General features: G+C 48.5%; 1 protein-coding gene and 1 long non-coding RNA gene across 6 annotated transcripts in view; one reads left to right on the top strand and one right to left on the bottom strand.

Moving 5' to 3' along the window:
* Positions 1–7,944: 7,944 nt before the first annotated feature.
* On the bottom strand, positions 7,945–12,645 carry LOC133234552 (uncharacterized). The gene is made up of 3 exons (XR_009732172.1): positions 11,838–12,645; positions 8,770–8,888; positions 7,945–8,378 (listed from the first exon to the last, which is right to left on the bottom strand). It is a non-coding gene; the product is annotated as an uncharacterized LOC133234552 (long non-coding RNA).
* A 3,796-nt stretch (positions 12,646–16,441) lies between these two features.
* The window catches only part of CLMN (calmin), a 121,760-nt gene continuing 118,625 nt past the window's right edge, over positions 16,442–19,576 (top strand). For 3 of the 5 annotated variants that reach the window (XM_061395238.1, XM_061395237.1, XM_061395241.1), the window contains exon 1: positions 16,442–16,848. In XM_061395238.1, coding sequence (XP_061251222.1) covers positions 16,767–16,848 — 82 coding nt within the window. In that variant the 5' untranslated portion in view covers positions 16,442–16,766. The remainder of the gene's footprint in view (positions 16,849–19,576) is intronic. The other 2 variants (XM_061395239.1, XM_061395240.1) reach the window with 1 other exon arrangement.

Below are 19,576 nucleotides of genomic sequence, written 5' to 3'. Positions count from 1 at the left end.
GCCTTCTCACCAGGGACCCTTCTTCGTATTTAGCAGCATTTAAGAAACGATTCGCCATCACTGCTGATTAAGAGGTACATCAATTTTACTGGAGAGGTGATACCAATGCTTGGCCACCTGCCCTCGCTGCAAGAGGTCACCCCCTTTTCTCAGTGTCTGCATTTCTTTCCTTTCCAAATTAGGCCCGGGTGTGTGAGGAGGCAGCCTCTGTCACTTCATGGGACCTGGGGTCCTCCTGGCAAAGATACCCAGTGGAAAGAAGGGTCCACTCATCTGTACAGGGCTGTGGGTCGGGAGACAGGTTACAGATTTTTCTGGCCCTGAGGTGTCACCTAGATGTCACTCTGGGAAACGTGATCACCCCTCCTCCAACCACAAATACTCCTTGTGTGATGTTCTCTCTTGTGTTATGTCATGCCCGTGTGAATTTCCAGCAATCAGGCAAAGTTGAGGGCATGCAGATTGCAACTTTCCAAATTCTGAGCCAGTCAGTTGTTCCATGTACAGTTCTAACTGTTGCTTCTTGACCTGCATAGTGATTACAAATTGGGAAAGGGAACAACAAGGCTGTATATTGTCACCCTGCTTTTTTAACTTATATGCAGAGTACATTATGCAAATTGCCAAGCCGGATGAATCACAAGCTGGAATCAAGATGGCCAGGAGAAATATCAACAACCTCAGATATGCAGATGATATTACTTTAATGGCAGAAGGTGAAGAGGAACTAAAGAGCCTCTTGATAACGGTGGAAGAGGAGAGTGAAAAAGCTGGCTTGAAATTCAACATTCAAAAAACTAAGATCATGGGATCTGGTCCCATCACTTCCTAGTAAATAGAAGGGGAAAAAGTGGAAGCATTGACGGATTTTATCTTCCTGGGCTCCAAAATCATTGCACATGTTGACTGTAGCCAAGAAATGAAAAGACACTTGTTCCTTGGAAGAAAAGCTATGGCAAACCTAGACAGCATATTAAAAAGCAGAGACATCATTTTGCCAACAAAGGTCCATATGGTTTTTCCTATAGTCATGTACAAATGTGAGAGTTGGACCATTAAAAAGGCTAAGTGCTAAAGAATTGATGCTTTCAAATTGTGGTGCTAGAGAAGACTCTTCAGAGTCCCTTGGACTACAAGAAGATCAAACCAGTCAATTCTACAAGAAATTGACTGAATATTCATTGGAAGGACTGATGCTGAAGCTGAAGCTCCAATACTTTGGCTACCTGATGGGAAGAGCTGATTCACTGGAAAAGACCCTGATGCTGGGAAAGACTGAAGGCAAAAGGAGAAGGGTGTGGCAGAGGATGAAATGGTTAGATAGCACCATCCACTCAATGGACATGAATCTGGGCAAACTCCAGGAGATAGCAGAGAACAGAGGAGCCTGGTGTACCGCAGCCCATGGGGTCACAAAGAGTTGAACATGACTTAGTGACTGAACAATGACGACAAATTGCAACTTGTAAATCAAAGAGAAGTTGAATAATTGAATGGAAGCCCAGTCTTCTTGGGCTGCAAGTTTCACACTAATCTCTTTACCAAAAATTTGCTGAGGCCCAGCGAAGTTATGGATGGGTTTATAGCAAGCAAGGAATGGAGAAAGAGAATGGACACCATGTGGCCATCAGTCCTGTTTAAATTCTGTGAAAGGCTTCATTCATGCTAATCAGATGTATCGGTTATACTGCTGTAGTTCATAAATCCAAAAAATAAGTATTGATAAGAAAAGGTCATTCTACATTTACAGAAGAACATCCATGCTAGCTATGACGCCAAGACCTAGGGATGGATTGAGAAATTAAACAAGTGCAGGAGTTGAGCCTGGATTCATTTTTTCATTCGTTCATTCATTGCCACTCATTCATTTCCCCAACCAACTTGGAGGGTTTCCCAAGTGCCAGGCAATTTTCTAAACACTGGGATCCAGAGATGAGCAAGGCAGACAAGATCCCTGACCCCGCAGAGCTGTACCTCTGGGGTTGCGGCACCAGGGCCATGGAGGAGAGAGAAAACAAAAAGAAGCAAATATTCACATCTTATGGAAAAACCTTAACAAACTTCTTGGCACACCAGCCCATAATAACTGCTAACAAAGACCCAGGATAGTATGATAATAATGGATTTCTTACTGCAGGTTAATGCACATGGATGTTGCAGGTATAGAGATACATGTGTAAGGAGTCTAATTCTCCTGGAGAAATTGGGCAGGAAAAGCTTCCCAAAGATAAGTACCATTTTTGGAATGCTTATTATGCAGCAGAATTTGTATCAGGTGTTTGACAGGTATTTTCTCTAACCCGTACAATGACCATCATTGTCCTACTTTGTAGATGCATAACATTGAGGTTCAGAGAAGTTGTGCCTCTTGTCTAAGGTCACACAGCAATATGAAGCCAAGTGAGGGAGGACCCCAGGCCAGTCTGTGTCAAAGGGCACAGGCTGTTGAGTCTCACTCTCTTTGCAGAGGTTGTAAGGCCTGACTAGGTGTTAACCTACTGGGCTGTGACTGCAGGGGTGGGAAGAGCATAGTGAGTGAGTCAGGTGAGCAAAGAGGGTGGTGTGTAATTGTCTTAGTATATCTTTCCTTTTCTCCTTTGCCTTTAGCTTCTCTTCTGGGGAAACAATGGAAACAATGACAGACTTTATTTTCTTGAGCTCCAAAATCACTGCAGATGGTGACTGCAGCCATGAAATTAAAAGACGATTGCTCCTTGGAAGAAAAGCTGTGACCAACCTAGATAGCATATTAAAAAGCAGAGACGTTACTTTGTCGACAAAGGTCCGTCTAGTCAAAGCTGTGGTTTTTCCAGTAGTCATGTGAGGATGTGAGTTGCACCATAAAGAAAGCTGAGCACTGAAGAATTGATGCTTTTGAACTGTAGTGTTGGAAAAGACTCTTGAGAGTCCCTTGGACTGCAAGGAGATCCAACCAGTCCATCCTAAAGGAAATCAGTCCTGGATATTCATCGGAAGGACTGATGCTGAAACTGAAACTCTAATACTTTGGCGACCTGATGTGAAGAACTGACTCATTGGAAAAGACCCTGATGCTGGGGAAGACTGAAGACGAGAGGAGAAGGGGACAACAGAGGATGAGATGGTTGGATGGCATCATCGACTTGATAGACATGAGTTTGAGTGAGCTCCAGGAGTTGGTGATGGACAGGGAAGCCTGGTGTGTTGCAGTCCATGGGGTCGCAAAGAGTCAGACACGACTGAGTGACTGAACTGAACTGAATTGCCTGGTGTGATCCAGGAGCCCAGTGTGGCAGGGAACAGGCATGTGAGATGAGGGGTAAGGCTGGAGGGCCTGGTGAGAGCAGGAGCCAGTGTTCAGCACCAGAACCGTGGAGGGTGTGAAGCCAGGGAGGGCCATTTGTAGGTCTTTTCCTATCTTAGCCTCCTAAGCCTGTTTTTTGCACAGGTCCCTGGCACCCAGCTGCAGGATGGAGGCTGCTCCATGTCTGCAGCCTGTATGGACAGGATGCGCAGACAGACAGTAGAGCCAGGTTCAAATCCCAGCTCCATCCCCTCCTTACCGTGATGCCTTGGGGAAGGGCACATCACCCACTCTGTACCTTGACGTCTCCCTTTGTGATCTGGGTCATCATAGGGTCACAACAAGTTGTTGTTGTCTTTAAATAGCCTTTCATTTTCTTTAAGCAGTTTTAAATTCAGAGCAAAATTGAGTGGAAAGCACAGAGATTTACTGTGTACCTTCTGACCTTACACACGCACAGCCTCCTCTATTATCAACAACCTCCCCAAAGATCGGTACATTTATTGTAATCATTGAACCCACATTGACAAATCATCGTCATTCAAAATAGATACTTTACATCAGAATTTACTCTTGGTGTTGTACACTCTATGGGTTTAATGTCAATGTATGTATCCATCATTATTATAGTATCACACAGACTAGTTTCACTGCCCTAATAATCCCCAGTGCTTCCCATTTCTCTCTCCCTGTCCCTAACCCCTGGCAACCACTGATCTTTTTCTTGTCTCCATAATTTTGCCTTTTCCAGAAAGCCACATAGTTGAAATCCTACCATGTGTAGCCTTTTCACATTGGCTTCTTTTACCTAGGAATACGAATTTGAGTTTCCCCATGTCTTTTCATGGCCTGATAGCTCATTTCTTTCTTAGTGCTGAATAATATTCCATTGTCTGGAGGGACCACAGTTTATCCATCACCACGGTGAATCTTTGACAAAGTAACACATAAACAACATGGAGAATGGCTCCTGAATGTAGGAGCCACTTGTAGGCAGAATGAGGACAGCTTGCTGCCCTTTAAGGTGTCAGTCAAGTGTCCTACAGAGTAGAGTGGCTTGGGGGCAAGTTTGACCCTCTTCTGAGAACTGGACCCCAAGTGAAGGTAGGGTCTGAGGTTCTCAGTGATCTCAGAGTCCCTGTCTAGCAGGTGATGCAGGCCCAGTTAGAGCCGTGGGCTGAGTGCTCCTCTGAAGGTGTAAGGCTGCTGGGTTCATAGTATCCTTGAGCTCATTTCACTCAGAGAGACAGGGCCTGTGCGGTATCCATCACCAAACAGAATTCTTGTGTAAGGATAATCTCATCAATGGAAAGTATTTGCAATATCGCCCCTGCTAATTATCTAAAAATTTTTGGTATCAATTCTGGGCTTCCCAGTTGGTGCTAGTGGTAAAGAACCCACCTGCCAATGCAGGAGATGCAGGACATGTCTCCTGCATTGGAGGATGGTTAGGATTAGGGTCCCCTAGGTCAGGAAGATCCCCTGGAGTCAACCCACTCCAGTGTTCTTGCCTAGAGAATCCCATGGGCAGAAGAGCCTGGTGGACTACATTGCAAAGAGTTGGACATGACTGAAGTGACTTAATCACACACGCATGCACCAGTTCAACAAACTGTTTTTGAGGCTTGCTGTTCTGTGGAGCGTGATTCCTAAATATATTACTTTAAAGATGTGCCCTAGGGTGTAGGTTCTAGTTAACCAGTGCACCTAACACGCATCTGGCAGCTTAAACCAAAGCTCAGTTCTAAAGATATTCACAGGCATGTCACAAAGGCTGATTATGGATTCCATCCCAGACAGTATCTGCCTGCTCCCTCTGCCTCTCCCCTCCCTCCTTGGCCTTGGGAACTGGCTCTTTAAACAACTCATTCCCCTGGACTGGTCACCAGCCAGGCTGAAAGCTGGGCATGGAGGTGGGCAGATGGGAGTTGTGAAGGCAGTAAGGAAGGACAGGGTGTGATAGAAAAGCCCTGGCCTCCATCGTGGGTCCCTGGGGTTGCCCTGATTTGCTGTGTGGCCTTGGAAACCCCTTCCCCCTTGAGAATCACTTCTTCTCTGAGAGGCGCTGGGCTCTCTGATGGCCCACAGAGCCACAGAGGCTCGCCACCCACAGGGCATCGCCTGGGGAGCTGCAGGTGTGAACCAGGGCCCGTCATCCCAGGACCACCCCTGGCTGGCCAGGAGACGGCAGGTGCCTCCTCCTCCCTGTTGGCTTTCTCTCTCACCTGCTCTCACCCAGAGAGAGGGGAGAACCCAGGTCCTCAGGCTCTGGCATCCACAAAGGCAAACTGCTCGTGCCTCCTTCCTGCATTTCCCTCTGCCCTCAATGAACCCACTCCTGTCCAGACAGAGGAGAGAGCCTCTTCCTTCGGGGATATGGAGTCTGACTCTGGACATCACAGTTTGGGGATCTTTGAGCCAAGCTGACCAACACTGGATCCCAACACCACCTCTTCCTGGCAGGTGACCATGGACACAGAGATTCCCCGAACCCCATGTTCTTATCCATTTAATAGAAATATTGACATACCTAGCCCAGATTTTTCCTGGGGCTGGGAGGGTGTTGAATTGAGATTGTGAAGAGCCATGTGCTCGTGACAGCGTGGGCAGTTAATGCTGGGGATCCCTTGAGCCATGATGATGTTCAGGAGGAAGGCAGGAAGGAGAAAGTTGCTTGGGTTAGATGAGGAACCTTCAGCTGCCCACTGAAAAAGCCAGGGACTGAACAAGCAGAAGAAAGAAGAAAGAAGTGGGGAGACCAGCCAGTGGGAGGAACAGGGTGAACCAAGACGCAGAAGCTGACCTGCGAAGAGTGAGTTGGAAGGACACGTAGCATGCCCAGCCTACCAGAGATGGTCCAGCCTGGCCCCTACCAAAGAAATGCCTCCATTTTCCCAGGACTTCCTCCCTCTCTCCCTCTTAACCCCTTTATCCTCCCTTCTTCTCCTCATTTTCTTCTTTTTGCTTCCTTGTCCAAATACTTACTGGCACCTAACATGTCCCAGCCACTGTGCTGGCCACAGTGACCACATACCAGCCCCTGCTTGTACAGAGTTAAAGTGGGAGAAGCTCTTTTCATGAACAATACACTTTTCAGATAGTCAATTACAGGGGGCTGAGTGCCCTGCAGGGCAAGTTCAGGGAGTGTGAGAGTATGTAATAGGGAAGCTGTCCTCTCTGTGGGTTGAGGGCAGGGTGGATGGTTTAGAAGACATGGCCATGACTCCCCCCATCCAGAGGTGGAGTTTATTTCTTTACCTCCTGAATCTGAGCTCGGTTTGTACCTTGCTTTGGACAATGGACACTAGCAAGTGCAACACTAGCAGAGGCTTAAGAAGCTCTTGTGTGCTGAGACCTGCCCTCTTTTGTGGCTCTTGAGATCCTGAGATGATAATGTGATAAGCCCAAGCTGGCCTGCTGACCACATGGAGGAGGACTGAGGTGACCCCATCAACAGGGTGCCAACTGCCATGCATAGGTGGCCACACTAGGGCACCTAGCCCAGCCAAGGTGCCAGCTCACTGTGGATACCTGAGAGAGCCCAAGGGAGACCAGTGCAAGACTCACCCAAACTGGCAACTATGGAGTCATAGGCGCATTATTGATTGTTGCTTTAGGTCACCACATTTTTGGGTGCTTTGTTACACACTCAGGACTGACTGACACAATAGGAAAAGAGCTTCCTAATGATGAAAGGTCTGGGCTAGATCTGAACATCCGGTAGGAATTCACCAGGGAAAGACTAAAAGAGGGCAGAGAATTCCAAGCAGAGCAAGAGTGTATGCAAAAGTGGCTTGGCAGGAGGCAGGGCAGCGCTCTTACTTTTGAACGCTTTACGGAACTTCACCCTGAAAATGCACACATTGGCAAACTATCAAAAAGTGAAGACACACTTGCACAATCAGACTCGTATAGGAAACAAAACATGACGAGCACCCCAGAGGACCCCTTAAGGTCCCTTCCCAGTCACCACCTCCCTCCAGAGCTGTCCACTATCCTGACTTCTGTCATAGAAAGTAGTGCTTTTGAACTTGTTAATTTTGAACCTCACAGATTGTTTCTGAACTTCCTTTTTAACTGAAGTGATTTATAATATTGTGTTAGTTTCGGGTACAGTGATTCAGTTTTTTCAGATCATATTCCATTAAGGGTTATTATAAGGAAGTGGGTATAATTCCCTGTGCCACCGAGTACATCCTTGTTGCTTATCTGATTTATGTATAGTCATTTTTATCTCTTAATCCCAGAGCCCTAATTTATCCCTCCCCTCCCCCCTCTCTCCTTTGGTAACCAGGAGTTTAGACTGTGAGTCTGTATGCACATTCATCTGTGTAATTTTTTAGATATCACACATAGATGATACCATACAGTGTTTGTATCCTGTAGAGCACTGCAGACGTGGGAAGGAGGCAGTTCTTCATGAAAAGTGTGATGGGAAGCCGGAAAATGACAGGTCCTGATGCCATCCAAGATTGCTCTGGGGACTTGTGGGGAATACACACTGGGATGTGAGGTTGGGCACAGCCGGGGAGCAAGGAATCCAGCAAGAGGGGTGGAGGTTGTGGAAGAGAGAGATGCTGGTGGCCTGAATCAGGATGCCTGGGGAGGCAGAGACAAGAAACTGGCGCTCTGGTTATCTAGTGCCGCATAACACAACTTAGTGACTTAAGACAGCAACAGCGATGCTTTTTCTCCAACAAGGCTGGGGTTGATGGGGCTCTCTGCTTAGAGGTTCTCACTTAAGGTCTCTCATGCGGTTACTGGCAGACGGTATCCAGGGTAATCAAGAGTTCAGCTGGACTGAAGGTGAGCATCTGTTCAAGATGGCTTTTTCACTCTCGTGCCTGATGGCTGGAGCAGCTGAGAGCTCTTGAGGCCTCTCTCTTCCTCTGTCTCTCTCCTCCTGGCTGCCCATGACTGGCTTGGCTTCCTTACAGCATGGCAGTTTCAGATGTAAGGACACCTGGCTCCCCCTGGAGTTAGTGTTCTAAGAGGCCAAGACAGGAACTGCAAGGCTTCTTAGGACTCAGCCTCAGACGTCCTACAACATCGCTTCTACCGGATTCTCTTGGTCTAGAAAGTCATTAGGTCCATCCTAGGTTTAAGGGAAGGGAAATTAGACTCCACCTCTCCATGTGGGAGCAGCCATCCTTGGACGCTAGCAACCAAGAACAGATTTGGGAGACCAGATAAAATCAATAGGACTTATATCACTGGTTTAGATCAAGGCTTTTGCCCTTACTCCTTAGCACTCTACCTGTTAAATTCCATGTCAACCACACGAAACATACATCCTTCCCAGTGAAGCTACACTAAGTGTTTCTTACAACGAAATGCTGCCCCCTTTGAAACGCTTAGGGGTCAGAAGTAGAAATGCCGCTCGGCATTTTACACAAACACAAGAAACCTCCCTACAGAGGGCAATGGACAGAGTTTTTCTACTCCTGACCTAGCAGGAAAATCTCACCCCCAGTGGTCTTGCTTACCTAAAGCCAACAGTTAGCTGATGGATTTTATTTTCTTGGGCTCCAAAATCATTGTGGAAGGTGACTGCAGCCATGAAATTAAACGACATCTGCTCCTTGGAAGGAAAGCTATGGCAAACCTAGACAGTGTATTAAAAATCAGAGACATCATTTTGCCAACAAAGGTCTGTGGTTTTCCAATACTCATGTACAGGTGTGAGATTTGGACCATAAAGAATGCTGAGCACCAAAGAATTGATGGTTTCGAATTGTGGTGCTAAAGACAACTCTTGAAAGTCCCTTGGACTGCAAGGAGATCAAACCAGGCAATTCTAAAGAAAATCAACCCTGAATATTCATCGGAAGGACTGATGCTGAAGCTGAAGCTCCAATACTTTGGCCACCTGATGCGAAGAACCTACTCATTGGAAAAGAGCCTGATGCTGGGAAAGATTGAGGGCAAAAGGAGAAGAAGGCGGCAGAAGATGAGATGGCTAGATAGCATCACTGACTTAATGGACATGAATTTGAGCAAACTCTGGGAGATAGTGGAGGACAGGGAAGCTTGGTGTGTTGTAGTCCATGGGGTTACAAAGAGTTGGATGTGACATAGCGACTGAAAAACAACAAAAAACAGCTAAACTCATTTCCCAGTGAATCTCCAACATGAACCATTCCACTTAATAAGTTGGGCCAGTTAAAAGATTCTAAAGCTGCAGCCATAGAGAAGAAAGATCAAATTGGTTTTGGCACAGTATCTGGGGTTGCGTCCTTTCTCTACTAACCTATGACATGTGTGACCTTGGGGACATTCCTGAATTTCTTTCTGTCCTTAGTTTCCTCATCAATAAAGCCAGGATGATAATCATACTTCCTTCAAAGGGTTGTTGAGAGGATTAAATGAGATAAAGCAAGACATCTGATAAATTCCCCCACTCAAGACTGATTTTGCGATAAATGTCAGCTGCACAGCAGGTAAGAGAGGCAATAAATTTGTTGAAATTGATTTGTCTGTGCAGGGACAGGGGCTGATCCAGGGACTTTTATTTGCCTAACTTTTGGCTTTTAAACCACCCTTCCTGAGCTTATCATCAGTGAAGTTTTCTTTTGATTTCAAAATGTTAAATTCTATATATTTCCCTAATGTTGTTGCAAGTACCTCATACAGGGTGTTTATTCTTCCTCGAAGCATCCTGTCCCTCCCCACATCATCACATTGCCAACATCTCACACTCTGGGGGAGAAAAAGTTTCATCATTTGCTTTACTGGAAAATGTATACTCCTTAAATAGTGTTCTAATGCCGGCAAAAAAAAAAAAAAAAAAAAAAATTAGCAGAGCTGTCTCCAGGGAAGCAGCCTTTGACTATTCAAACCTGGAAGAAATGAAGGATTTTATTTGTGGAAATTGGGACATCCGGTGGTGTCTACTTAGGGAAGCAAGATTTTTTTTTTTTAACCACCCATCAACACCTCCACACTCTAAAAAGTAATAAAATCCCAGAGAATACATTAATATTTTACATTATGGGGAATCTCCCAGATTCATGGGCAGTTCATTTTATGCCACAGAAATGATCTGAATTTACTAAAGCATCTCTTCTCTATATGCATATCTTTGATCTCACAGTAGCTATGCCAGGTAGCGACTCTGGGCCCCATTTTACAGATGAAACCCCCAAAGGCCCAGAGAGTTTAAAAACTTGCCCAACGTCACACAGCCTGAGCCTTCACTGTCTGCCTACACACATATATCCTCCATGCTTTTGCTTGAACCTGAATTCCTTCTGTTTTTCAGTGTGTCTCCCTGCTACCAGCCTTTGTATCATGTCCTTCAGTATCCCTGGAGGCAGGTAGTAATCAACATAGAGAATTTAGCAGCAGAAAATTAGCAAATAGCAGACATGTAACATTCTGTGGGGTCACAAAGTGCAGAAGGCAATGGCACCCCACTCCAGTACTCTTGCCTGGAAAATCCCATGGACGGAGGAGCCTGGTAGGCTGCAGTCCATGGGGTCGCCACGAGTCGGACATGACTGGGCGACTTCACTTTCACTTTTCATTTTCATGCATGAAGGAAATGGCAACCCACTCCAATGTTCTTGCCTGGAGAATCCCAGGGACGACGGAGCCTGGTGGGCCGCTGTCTATGGGGTCGCACAGAGTAGGATAGGACTGAGTGACTAACACTTTCAGTCTCACTAGCATTCCTAAGGCATAGAAGAGACCCCTTTTGTGGTGACGCTGAATGGCATGTGGGCTTTTAGTTCCTAGATGATGTTGTTTAGCTGTTAAGTTGTATCCGACTCTTTTGCAACTCCATGGAGTGCAGTCTGCCAGGCTCCTCTGTCCATGATATTTCCAAGGCAAGAAACCTAGAGTGGGTTGCCATTTCCTTCTCCAGTGGGTTTTCCTGACCCAGGGATCGAATCTGTGTCTCCTGCATTGGCAAGCAGATTCTTTACTACTGAGCCACTGGGAAGCCTCATAGTTTCTAGACCAGATATCAAACCTGCGCCTCCTGCATTGAAAGTTTGGAGTCTGAACCACCGGACTGCCAGAGAAGTGGGACTTCTAGTTGGATCTGGGGATCCCAACTAGAGGAGCCCAGGGCTCCAAGAGATTTTAGAGTTACTGCTTCACGGAGTTAAATACACATTTATTCATTCATACACGCAACTGAGCTTTACCGACCGCCTGCTATGTGCTCAGGATGATATCAGGTTCTGGTAAGGCAAAGATGAACTAGGCAGTCCTGCCTGCACAGCACTTCTGAGAAATGTGCAATAAAGTGGGTTTAAGAGACATGCACAAGGACACGGACAGATGCTTCAAAATCCTTTAGCCAGCCTCCAGGTACTGTCAACACCACTATCTGAACAGCCAGAGAATCTGTCTCTGCACGAGCTGCTCTGGTGTGGGCCATCACCATCTCGCACCTGTGTCACTGAGACCAACAGGGCCTCCCAAACCGTGATCCCTTCCCATGCCACAACAGAAGGGGCAATCTGACCCCTTTTCATCCTACAAAGGCTCCTCTCTGCCCTTAAAACAACAAAGTCCAAACGCCTGCGCTGGAACACCTGCTCACAGGCAGAGTCTTGGTTTTGTCCTCTATTGGATCCTCCTGCAGGGCCAGGCCATGGGTGGGCACTGAACCAATGTTTTTTAAATGAATAAATGAGGTCAGGAGGTGGGAGTCTACCCTACAATGCAGCCTTATGACATCACAGTGCAGACTCCTTGCTCAGAAGATGTTCTTAGTCTAGTTGAAGCACGATTAGGTAGGATTCACCACAATTTTTAAACTGGACTTGATATGAAATTGCTAACAGTTTTATATGCTGATGAGCGCTCTGATTTTAATGGAGCTATGATTTTTCAAATGTTATATAAACAAGACAAGGCATAGGTATGTGGGATTGATGTGGGTGGGCAGAGAGGACAAAGTCTGGTTTTGGCTTACTCTGAATTTGGACAGGTTACTAAGCAGTTTTAAGCCTCGTCTAAAAGTGATGCCTGCCTAGCTGGCCTAACAAGGTCATGGTGAAGACCAGATTAGCTCTGATTGAGAAAGGACTGGCCAAACCCTTAAGAATTGTGCACACAAACAGGGCGATGACAGTGACCAGGGAAAACAATTTCCCGATGGGACGCCCCCATCACACTCCTCTCCTGGAAATGAGTGGGAGGGTCCACTGGGATTATCTTTGTTGTTTGTCTTCTCTGCCAGTGGGAGTGTGGATGGGGTGATATAAACCTCTGTCCAGATGACCTGCCTGAAGTCATCAGTCTCTGTTAGCAGAGGCAGGAAGACCTGAGGTTTCAAAGTCCTTCTGCGGGCAGGGATGTTGGGTTTGAGGCTCTCTGAGGTTCGGACCAGGGATTCTCTACAACTCCTTTCACTTGGCAGAAATCAGTTTTATTTTATTTATTTATTTATTTTTACACTCTTTATATATATTTTTTTCTTTTAATTTTTATTTTTAAACTTTACATAATTGTATTAGTTTTGCCAATCAGTTTTAAACAATGACAAGGATTCTAGCAGAATTGGACAATTTCTAGAAAATTAGTTTCTGGAAAGTCCCGGGAAGTCAAGCCTTCAGGCAGAGTACTTTTCCTCCTCGGAAATGAAAGTGCAAAAGAAAAACAGTACTGTTAATTCATGCTAGAGGGCAAATAACCTTATCCCCCTTGGAAGTCACATGGCCCTCCCTCTCAGCCAGAATTCCAGACCCTGGAGGCTGCATGGACCTGAGAAGGAAGGGACCTTTCGCAGTGTGGTGCTTCCCTGGTACCCAGCAGCATGGGTTTTACCCACTGCCAATGCACAAACATTTTCTGATGGCCTCCCCATAAGTTTACTTGGGCCCAAGACCTAGGGATCAACTGTTTGCCATTTGATCCCTGTTTTCTGAGTTCAAGCCAATACAAAAGTCATTTATTCATCCATTCACTCAGTTTTGAGACCTGTCTCTAAGCCTAGCACTGTGCTAAGTGCTCAGATAGAGAAATTAATGAAACACGACCCTTATTCTCAAGTAGTTCACAGTTAAAGTGGGGGGAACCATCAGTTCAGTTCAGTTCAGTCGCTCAGTCGTGTCCAACTCTTTGCGACCCCATGAACTGCAGCTCGCCAGGCCTCCCTGTCCATCACCAACTCCCAGAGTTCACTCAGACTCACGTCCATCAAGTCAGTGATGCCATCCAGCCATCTCATCCTCTGTCGTCCCCTTCTCCTCCTGCCCCCAATCCCTCCCAACATCAGAGTCTTTTCCAATGAGTCAACTCTTTGCATGAGGTGGCCAAAATACTGGAGTTTAAGCTTTAGCATCATTCCTTCCAAAGAAATCCCAGGGCTGATCTCCTCTAGAATGGACTGGTTGCATCTCCTTGCAGTCCAAGGGACTCTCAAGAGTCTTCTCCAACACCACAGTTCAAAAGCATCAATTCTTCGGCGCTCAGCCTTCTTCACAGTCCAACTCTCACATCCATACATGACCACTGGAAAAACCATAGCCTTGACTAGATGGACCTTTGTTGGCAAAGTAATGTCTCTGCTTTTCAGTATGCTATCTAGGTTGGTCATAACTTTCCTTCCAAGGAGTAAGCGTCTTTTAATTTCATGGCTGCAGTCACCATCTAGGAAACGTAATTATAATGCAATGTGGAAACTCCACAGCAGGGTCCACGGGACATTGTGAGATTGTACTGAGTACTATGGGAATTGTATAAGACGGGCACTCAGCTGGGTCCAGAGGTTTTGGAGAAGGTTCTCTTATGGTAGATATGATAGAGCAGGAATAAACCAGGTGAAGGTGAAGGGCAGGGAACAGGGAAGGGATAGGACATTTCAGAGGGAGCAGAAGGAATCAAGGCCTGGAGGTGATTGGACAGGACCTGAACTTGATCAAAAAAGTGGAAAATCAGGATGGATGGAGAAGGAGGTGGCATAGGGACCAGTCAGGAAGGCCGGAGTCCAGAGACCCTGAAGGGAGGAGGGAGTGATATGGACACATGAGTTCAGGGACTATTCTTGGGCCTTGTAGAGGCCAGCATCATGTTCAGTGTTGAGTCAGGCTCCCAGCCCACTTTAAAAAACCACCTAAAAGTTTCTTTCCACTTGGATGCAAAGAAAGAACTTCTTTGGGCTGGTGAGCCAACATCTGCTACACAGTTGGTGCTCCATCAATGGTAACCAAGGCTCCTCCTCGCCAGGGAGTGGCTGCCGCCTATGCAGTGGCCCCCAAAAGATGAGGTGTTCCCTTCACAGGAACAGACATCTTTTTATCATGAAAGATGGCCCATCCCTGCAGCTAACATCCACGACGCTTGTTTAAAGCCTCTGTTCCCTGAGATCTTGATGTCAAGGAAGGCTGATTCTCTTGGCTCTCGACTGGGGAAAGAAAATGACTTTCGGCCTAACTTAGCCCATAACAATTATGAAAAATAAATTGAAGTGTAAAAACAGGCGATGGCTAGCAGATGGGGCAAAATGAGCTGAGGCCTGGCTTCTTGCACCCTGCTCTGCAGGACACATACACAGACCCTGCTTCCTGGAGTGTGAAATGACCATGCATTTTCTAATCAAATCAGGAGGAAGGCAGCACCAACCTCAGCCTGGGGGCATGTGCCTGGACGCCCATGGGCTCCCGTCGGCAACACAGGGCCTCCTTTAGGCTTCTAGACCCTCAAGGAGAGCCAGGGCAGGCTGGGAACTCCTGGGAAGGGCCTTGAGAGGTTAAAAAAGAACTTACTGGTTTTCTGTCTGATTGTAAAACTATATGCTCGTGGCGGGGAACTTGGCAAATGGAGAACAAGGAGAAAGAGAAAGCAAGCTAGAACTGTGGACCCGGACAGTTAACTTCTCATTCATCTTCCAGATAAAGTCCCCCGACGGAAGTGGTAGCCCATGCGGGCAGCCACGTCCATCTCTGGCTGTTCCCCGGGACTGCCTCCACTGACCTCCTGCCCCCGAAGCTGGCTCCTTTCATGTTTTAGGCTCAGCTCCAATTCAGTCCTCGGAGACCTCCCTGACCCCTGTCTGCATCCCAGTTGCTTAGCCTGGGTGGATTTTTTTTTTTTTTTTTCCTGGAACTCACTTCTGTTTCTAATTCTCTCATTTCCTTGTTTGTTGGCTGGCCACCATTCCCAGGAATCTACCTGAGGGCCCTGCCTCAAGGGCACAGGGTCTGTGCATTGGTGGGGGCTTCATTGTTATTTCTTAATTAGGGAGTAGCCCACCGAGGTTTCTAGTATTTCAACCACATGAATGTGGCGATGATGAACGTGGCCCATATGTATAAATATTCACTGAGCCCTGCCTGTTTTTTTCCCTCTCTTGGAATATCTCATATGTACGCCATTCTCCTCCCCTCTTTCTCTGTGTGTCTGTTGTTTGTTTTCTGGAAGGGGTCAGAGTACTGAGCTGGGGGCAGGGACTTCACGTCCCTAACTCCTGCTTCAGCCTTTGGCAAATTCCATGACTCCAATGCCTCTTTTTTCTTTTCTGTGTTTGAAAAGCCAGTAAAGAATTCTGCCTAAGGTATGAGTTGTGAGCCCCAAATAAGATCCTGGAACTCTCTAGACTCAAAAGAAACAGTGAAGAAACACACACACCCCCCACGGAAAGGTCCACACTCATTCTTCCGCTTTCAGTAAAGCCCCAGAGAGGGTCACTTGGAGACTGAGGTGCCGCAGACGCCACGGAGTACCCCAGCTCCCCTTGTGTCGCCGGCTTCTCCCTCCTCCCTAGAATCTGGGGTCACCTCTGTACTGGATCCCCGCGGAAGAGGTTCCCAATATCCAAACCCAGAAAATAAATCTGGAGAGAGAACCCCTCGACTCCATCTGCACACTCGCTGGCCCCCTTCCCAGGCCCTGGCCGGTGCCCGAGTGTCCCAGGGATGGATGGGCACGGCTTGGGGCGCCCCACTTCGTCGGGGGCTGCCTCCTCGAATTGAGCGGGGTCAGGGGGCCTGGGGTACAAGGGTGTGCCTGTCAGAGTCCTAGGTGGGACGGGAGCGGGGTGGGGGGAGGCGCTGGGAGTCAGGGTGGAGGGCGTATAAGGGACCCGCGGGGTGGCGTCACCCGACTCACCGCCCCCCGAGACATCACAATCTGGGGGCCGGGACCCCGCGCCTCATCACCAACCCTTTTGCAACCACACAATCCCAGCCACAAACACCCCGGAAAAAAAAAAGAAAGAAACCGGCCGGAGTCCAGCCTCCCTCCCCGCCCCGCCCCGCCCCTCCCCTCGGCCCCCGGGGCCCCCGCCCCCGGATGGGGGAGTGAGCGCTAGCCCGGCGCCCCGCACCCGCCGCCCCGCGCCCTCCCGCTGCCAGCCCGCGGCGGGGGCGGCCAGCCGCGCGCTCGCCCGCGCCCCGCCCGCGCCCGCGCTCCTCCGGCTCCGCGGCGCCCTCGCCGGGTGCGTGCCGCTCGCACGCCAGCCCGCCCGGCTCTCCGCGCCCGCCACCCGCGCCCGGCCCCGGCGCCCCGGCCCTCCCGCCCGCGCTTCATGGCTGCGCAGGAATGGGACTGGTTCCAGCGCGAGGAGCTCATCGGACAGATCAGCGACATCCGAGTCCAGAACCTGCAAGGTAACGCGCCCCCGCCTCCCCGGAGAGGGGCGCCGATCGGGGGGAGCCCGGAGCCCCGGGAGCCGCTCCCCACCCCCACCGACCGAGCTCGGACCCGCGACGGCCCCAGCCCGGTCCTGTCCCCGTCCTGTCACTTACTGGGGGCCCTGGCGGAGGGGGGGTGGGGTGGCGGCGAGACACCCGCCCTCAAACCCGGGCATTGCCGCCCCCGGGCCAGATGAACAGTGACCCGGGAGTGGGGTGGCACACGTGTGTGTGTGTATGTGTGTGTGTGTGTGTGTGTGTGTGTGTGTGTGGCGGGGGGCATCCCATTTGCTTTGTGGAGGGGACGTCACGACTCCCCCTCCAGCTATAGTTGCGAGTTTGGAGAAGTTTGTACTTGGGCTCTTGGGGGTGGTGGCCCAGGTCAGGGAGGGGAGGAGAAAGTGCGTTTGCGTGTGTGTGTGTTTGCACACAGTTCCTAAGTACCTCCAGGGCTAGGGGAATTGAATGGGGGGCGGCGCCTCGCTATGGACGAGGAGAAGGAGGTCAGAGGCGCGCGGGGTCAAGAGGCCGCTTTGTTCGGGGAGCTGCGGGCTGGGGGTAGGATAAGGGCGAGGGCCGCCCGTGGCACGGGACGCTAGGACCTGTGTGTATCTTGGGACAAGGTGAAGGAGAAGCTAGGGAGCCAGCAGGTCTGACCTGGGCTGGGGGTGGGGGGCTGTCTCCCGCCACAGAGGAAGTGTCTTTATCTTCCCGAGGAGTCTGTCCATTGTGGAAACTTAGAAAGCACAAACATATTTAAAGGAAAAACTTCACCCACAGTCTCCTGGTAACCCACGCATCCAAAGAAAGCTGCTTTTTGTGGAGGTGTACTTCCAGCCTCTCTCTTTTCATATATGGACTCTGCAGAACTGGACCAAGTTCCACCTCTGGGCTCTCTTCACTTATATAGACCCCAGCAGGGAAGTTTAGCAGCTTCCTCTTCAGGCTTGGATTTCTAGAGATTCCATGGTTAGGGGGTGACTCAGAGAGAGTTGGGAGGCCTGGATAGAGAAGTAATGCGGTGGGGTGGTGAGTCCCCCCTCCCATTCCAAGTGGGTGGGGTGCAGTCTTGAAAGGGGTGCCCAGGCAGTAAAGTTTAATTAAATATTACACTTAGTAGAATATTTCCTGGGGGCCCACATGGTCTGTTCCACCCCTAGGCTGGGCAGGGACAGTGTAGGCAGAGGTGACTTGAAGTGGGGAGGAAGGGAGCCCTGCGCACTGGACACTGGAAATCGAGTTTGTTCTGGGCTCCCCTGAACCTTTTGTGCTGTGACTGGTGTAAAACAAGGAGGACTGAGCTGGAGATACTGAAAATCATCTTTTTCGATGCCTCACATCTGGGTCCTGTTGCCTGAGAACAGACATCCTCTTTTGGGGGTGAGCGTTAGTATCTTTTGCTGAGATGGCATGTAGTTTGGGCTGTCAGAGGGTGTGTGTGTGAGGCAATCAGTGGGTGTTTAATAAGCACAGACTAACCAAATCTTGGTGCAACCGTTCCCTGCACTCCTCAACTCTCAGTGTGAAGGATATCTGCTTGTGAAGGGATGTTCAACAATATGAGCAGCTAGTTAAACCTGGAACAGTGAGAGAAGGCTTTGCTGAATGGGGGCAATTTGAAATGGGTCTTGAGGGTTGAGTAGGAGCTCACCGAGTGGACTCTCCTCTCTCAGCTCCCAGTAAACTGCCCTCACTTCCATTCAATTGCCGATTACAGTTTGAGCGTCAATGGGCTTTGCTGTTTTAAAAAAACAAACTTTTAATGTTGTGTGTGTTATTTGTGTTTATTATGTGTATATAAAATATGCATTAATCTCAAGGACAAGCCCAACGTATTTTTATGGGTGGATACACATGTATAACCATTACTAAGATCATGATGTAGAAATTTTCTAGTACTCAGATGGATGTTTTGTCTCCCTTCCCACCACCCCCACCTTAATAAAGCAGCTACTATTTTAATCTTTATTGCTATAGTTTGCCTCTAGAATTTCTTACAAAATTGAATAGTACAGTGTATGTACTCTTTTGAAATGGCCTTTTTTTTGGTTCCGCATTATATTGGTCCTTGTATCACCTTCTTGCTTGTATCAGTAGTTCCTTTTTTAAAGTTTTTTAAAAAAACACTTCACTGAAGTATGATTTACATATCATAAAATTCAACCTAAGTTTATAATTCAGTGAATTTTAGTATATCTGCAGGGTTTTGCAAACATCCTAACAACACAGCTGGGGAACCCTTTCATTACCTGCTAAAGGTCCCCAGTGCCCGGCATCTCGCTGTGTCAGTCGCGCTCCTAGCCCGAGATCAGGCAGAACGTACTTCCTTGTTTTTGCCAAGGACTCACCCACTGTATGGATGTACCACAGTGCATTGATATGTTCTTCAGTGAGGCCCCTTTGGGCTGTTTGCAGTTCAGGCTGTCTGCAGTTCAGGCTGTCCTGGAGGGCTGGAGCTGTGAGTCCTGGGGGGCGCTGTGGAGTTGCTGGCCGATAGCTGTGCGGCTCTGCCCAGCATCGCTGAGAAGAGGCTGGGAGAGGAGGTGGGGACAGGAATCTGTCTTGTCTCTCTCCCACTTTCCCTTGGCATCCCCATCTCTTGAGGATGCTAAACGGCCGTTTTCTCTCCTCGTCTCTCTGGTGCTCAGGAAGTCCAGCGAAAGGACCAGGTCTGGAAGGCAGCCTTCACCGTGCTTAGAGCATC

Source organism: Bos javanicus, chromosome 21 (assembly GCF_032452875.1).
Source record: "Bos javanicus breed banteng chromosome 21, ARS-OSU_banteng_1.0, whole genome shotgun sequence".
NCBI classification, from domain to species: domain Eukaryota; kingdom Metazoa; phylum Chordata; class Mammalia; order Artiodactyla; family Bovidae; genus Bos; species Bos javanicus.
Note: the sequence above shows the minus strand (reverse complement) of the source record. Positions and strands in the feature narration are given on the sequence as shown.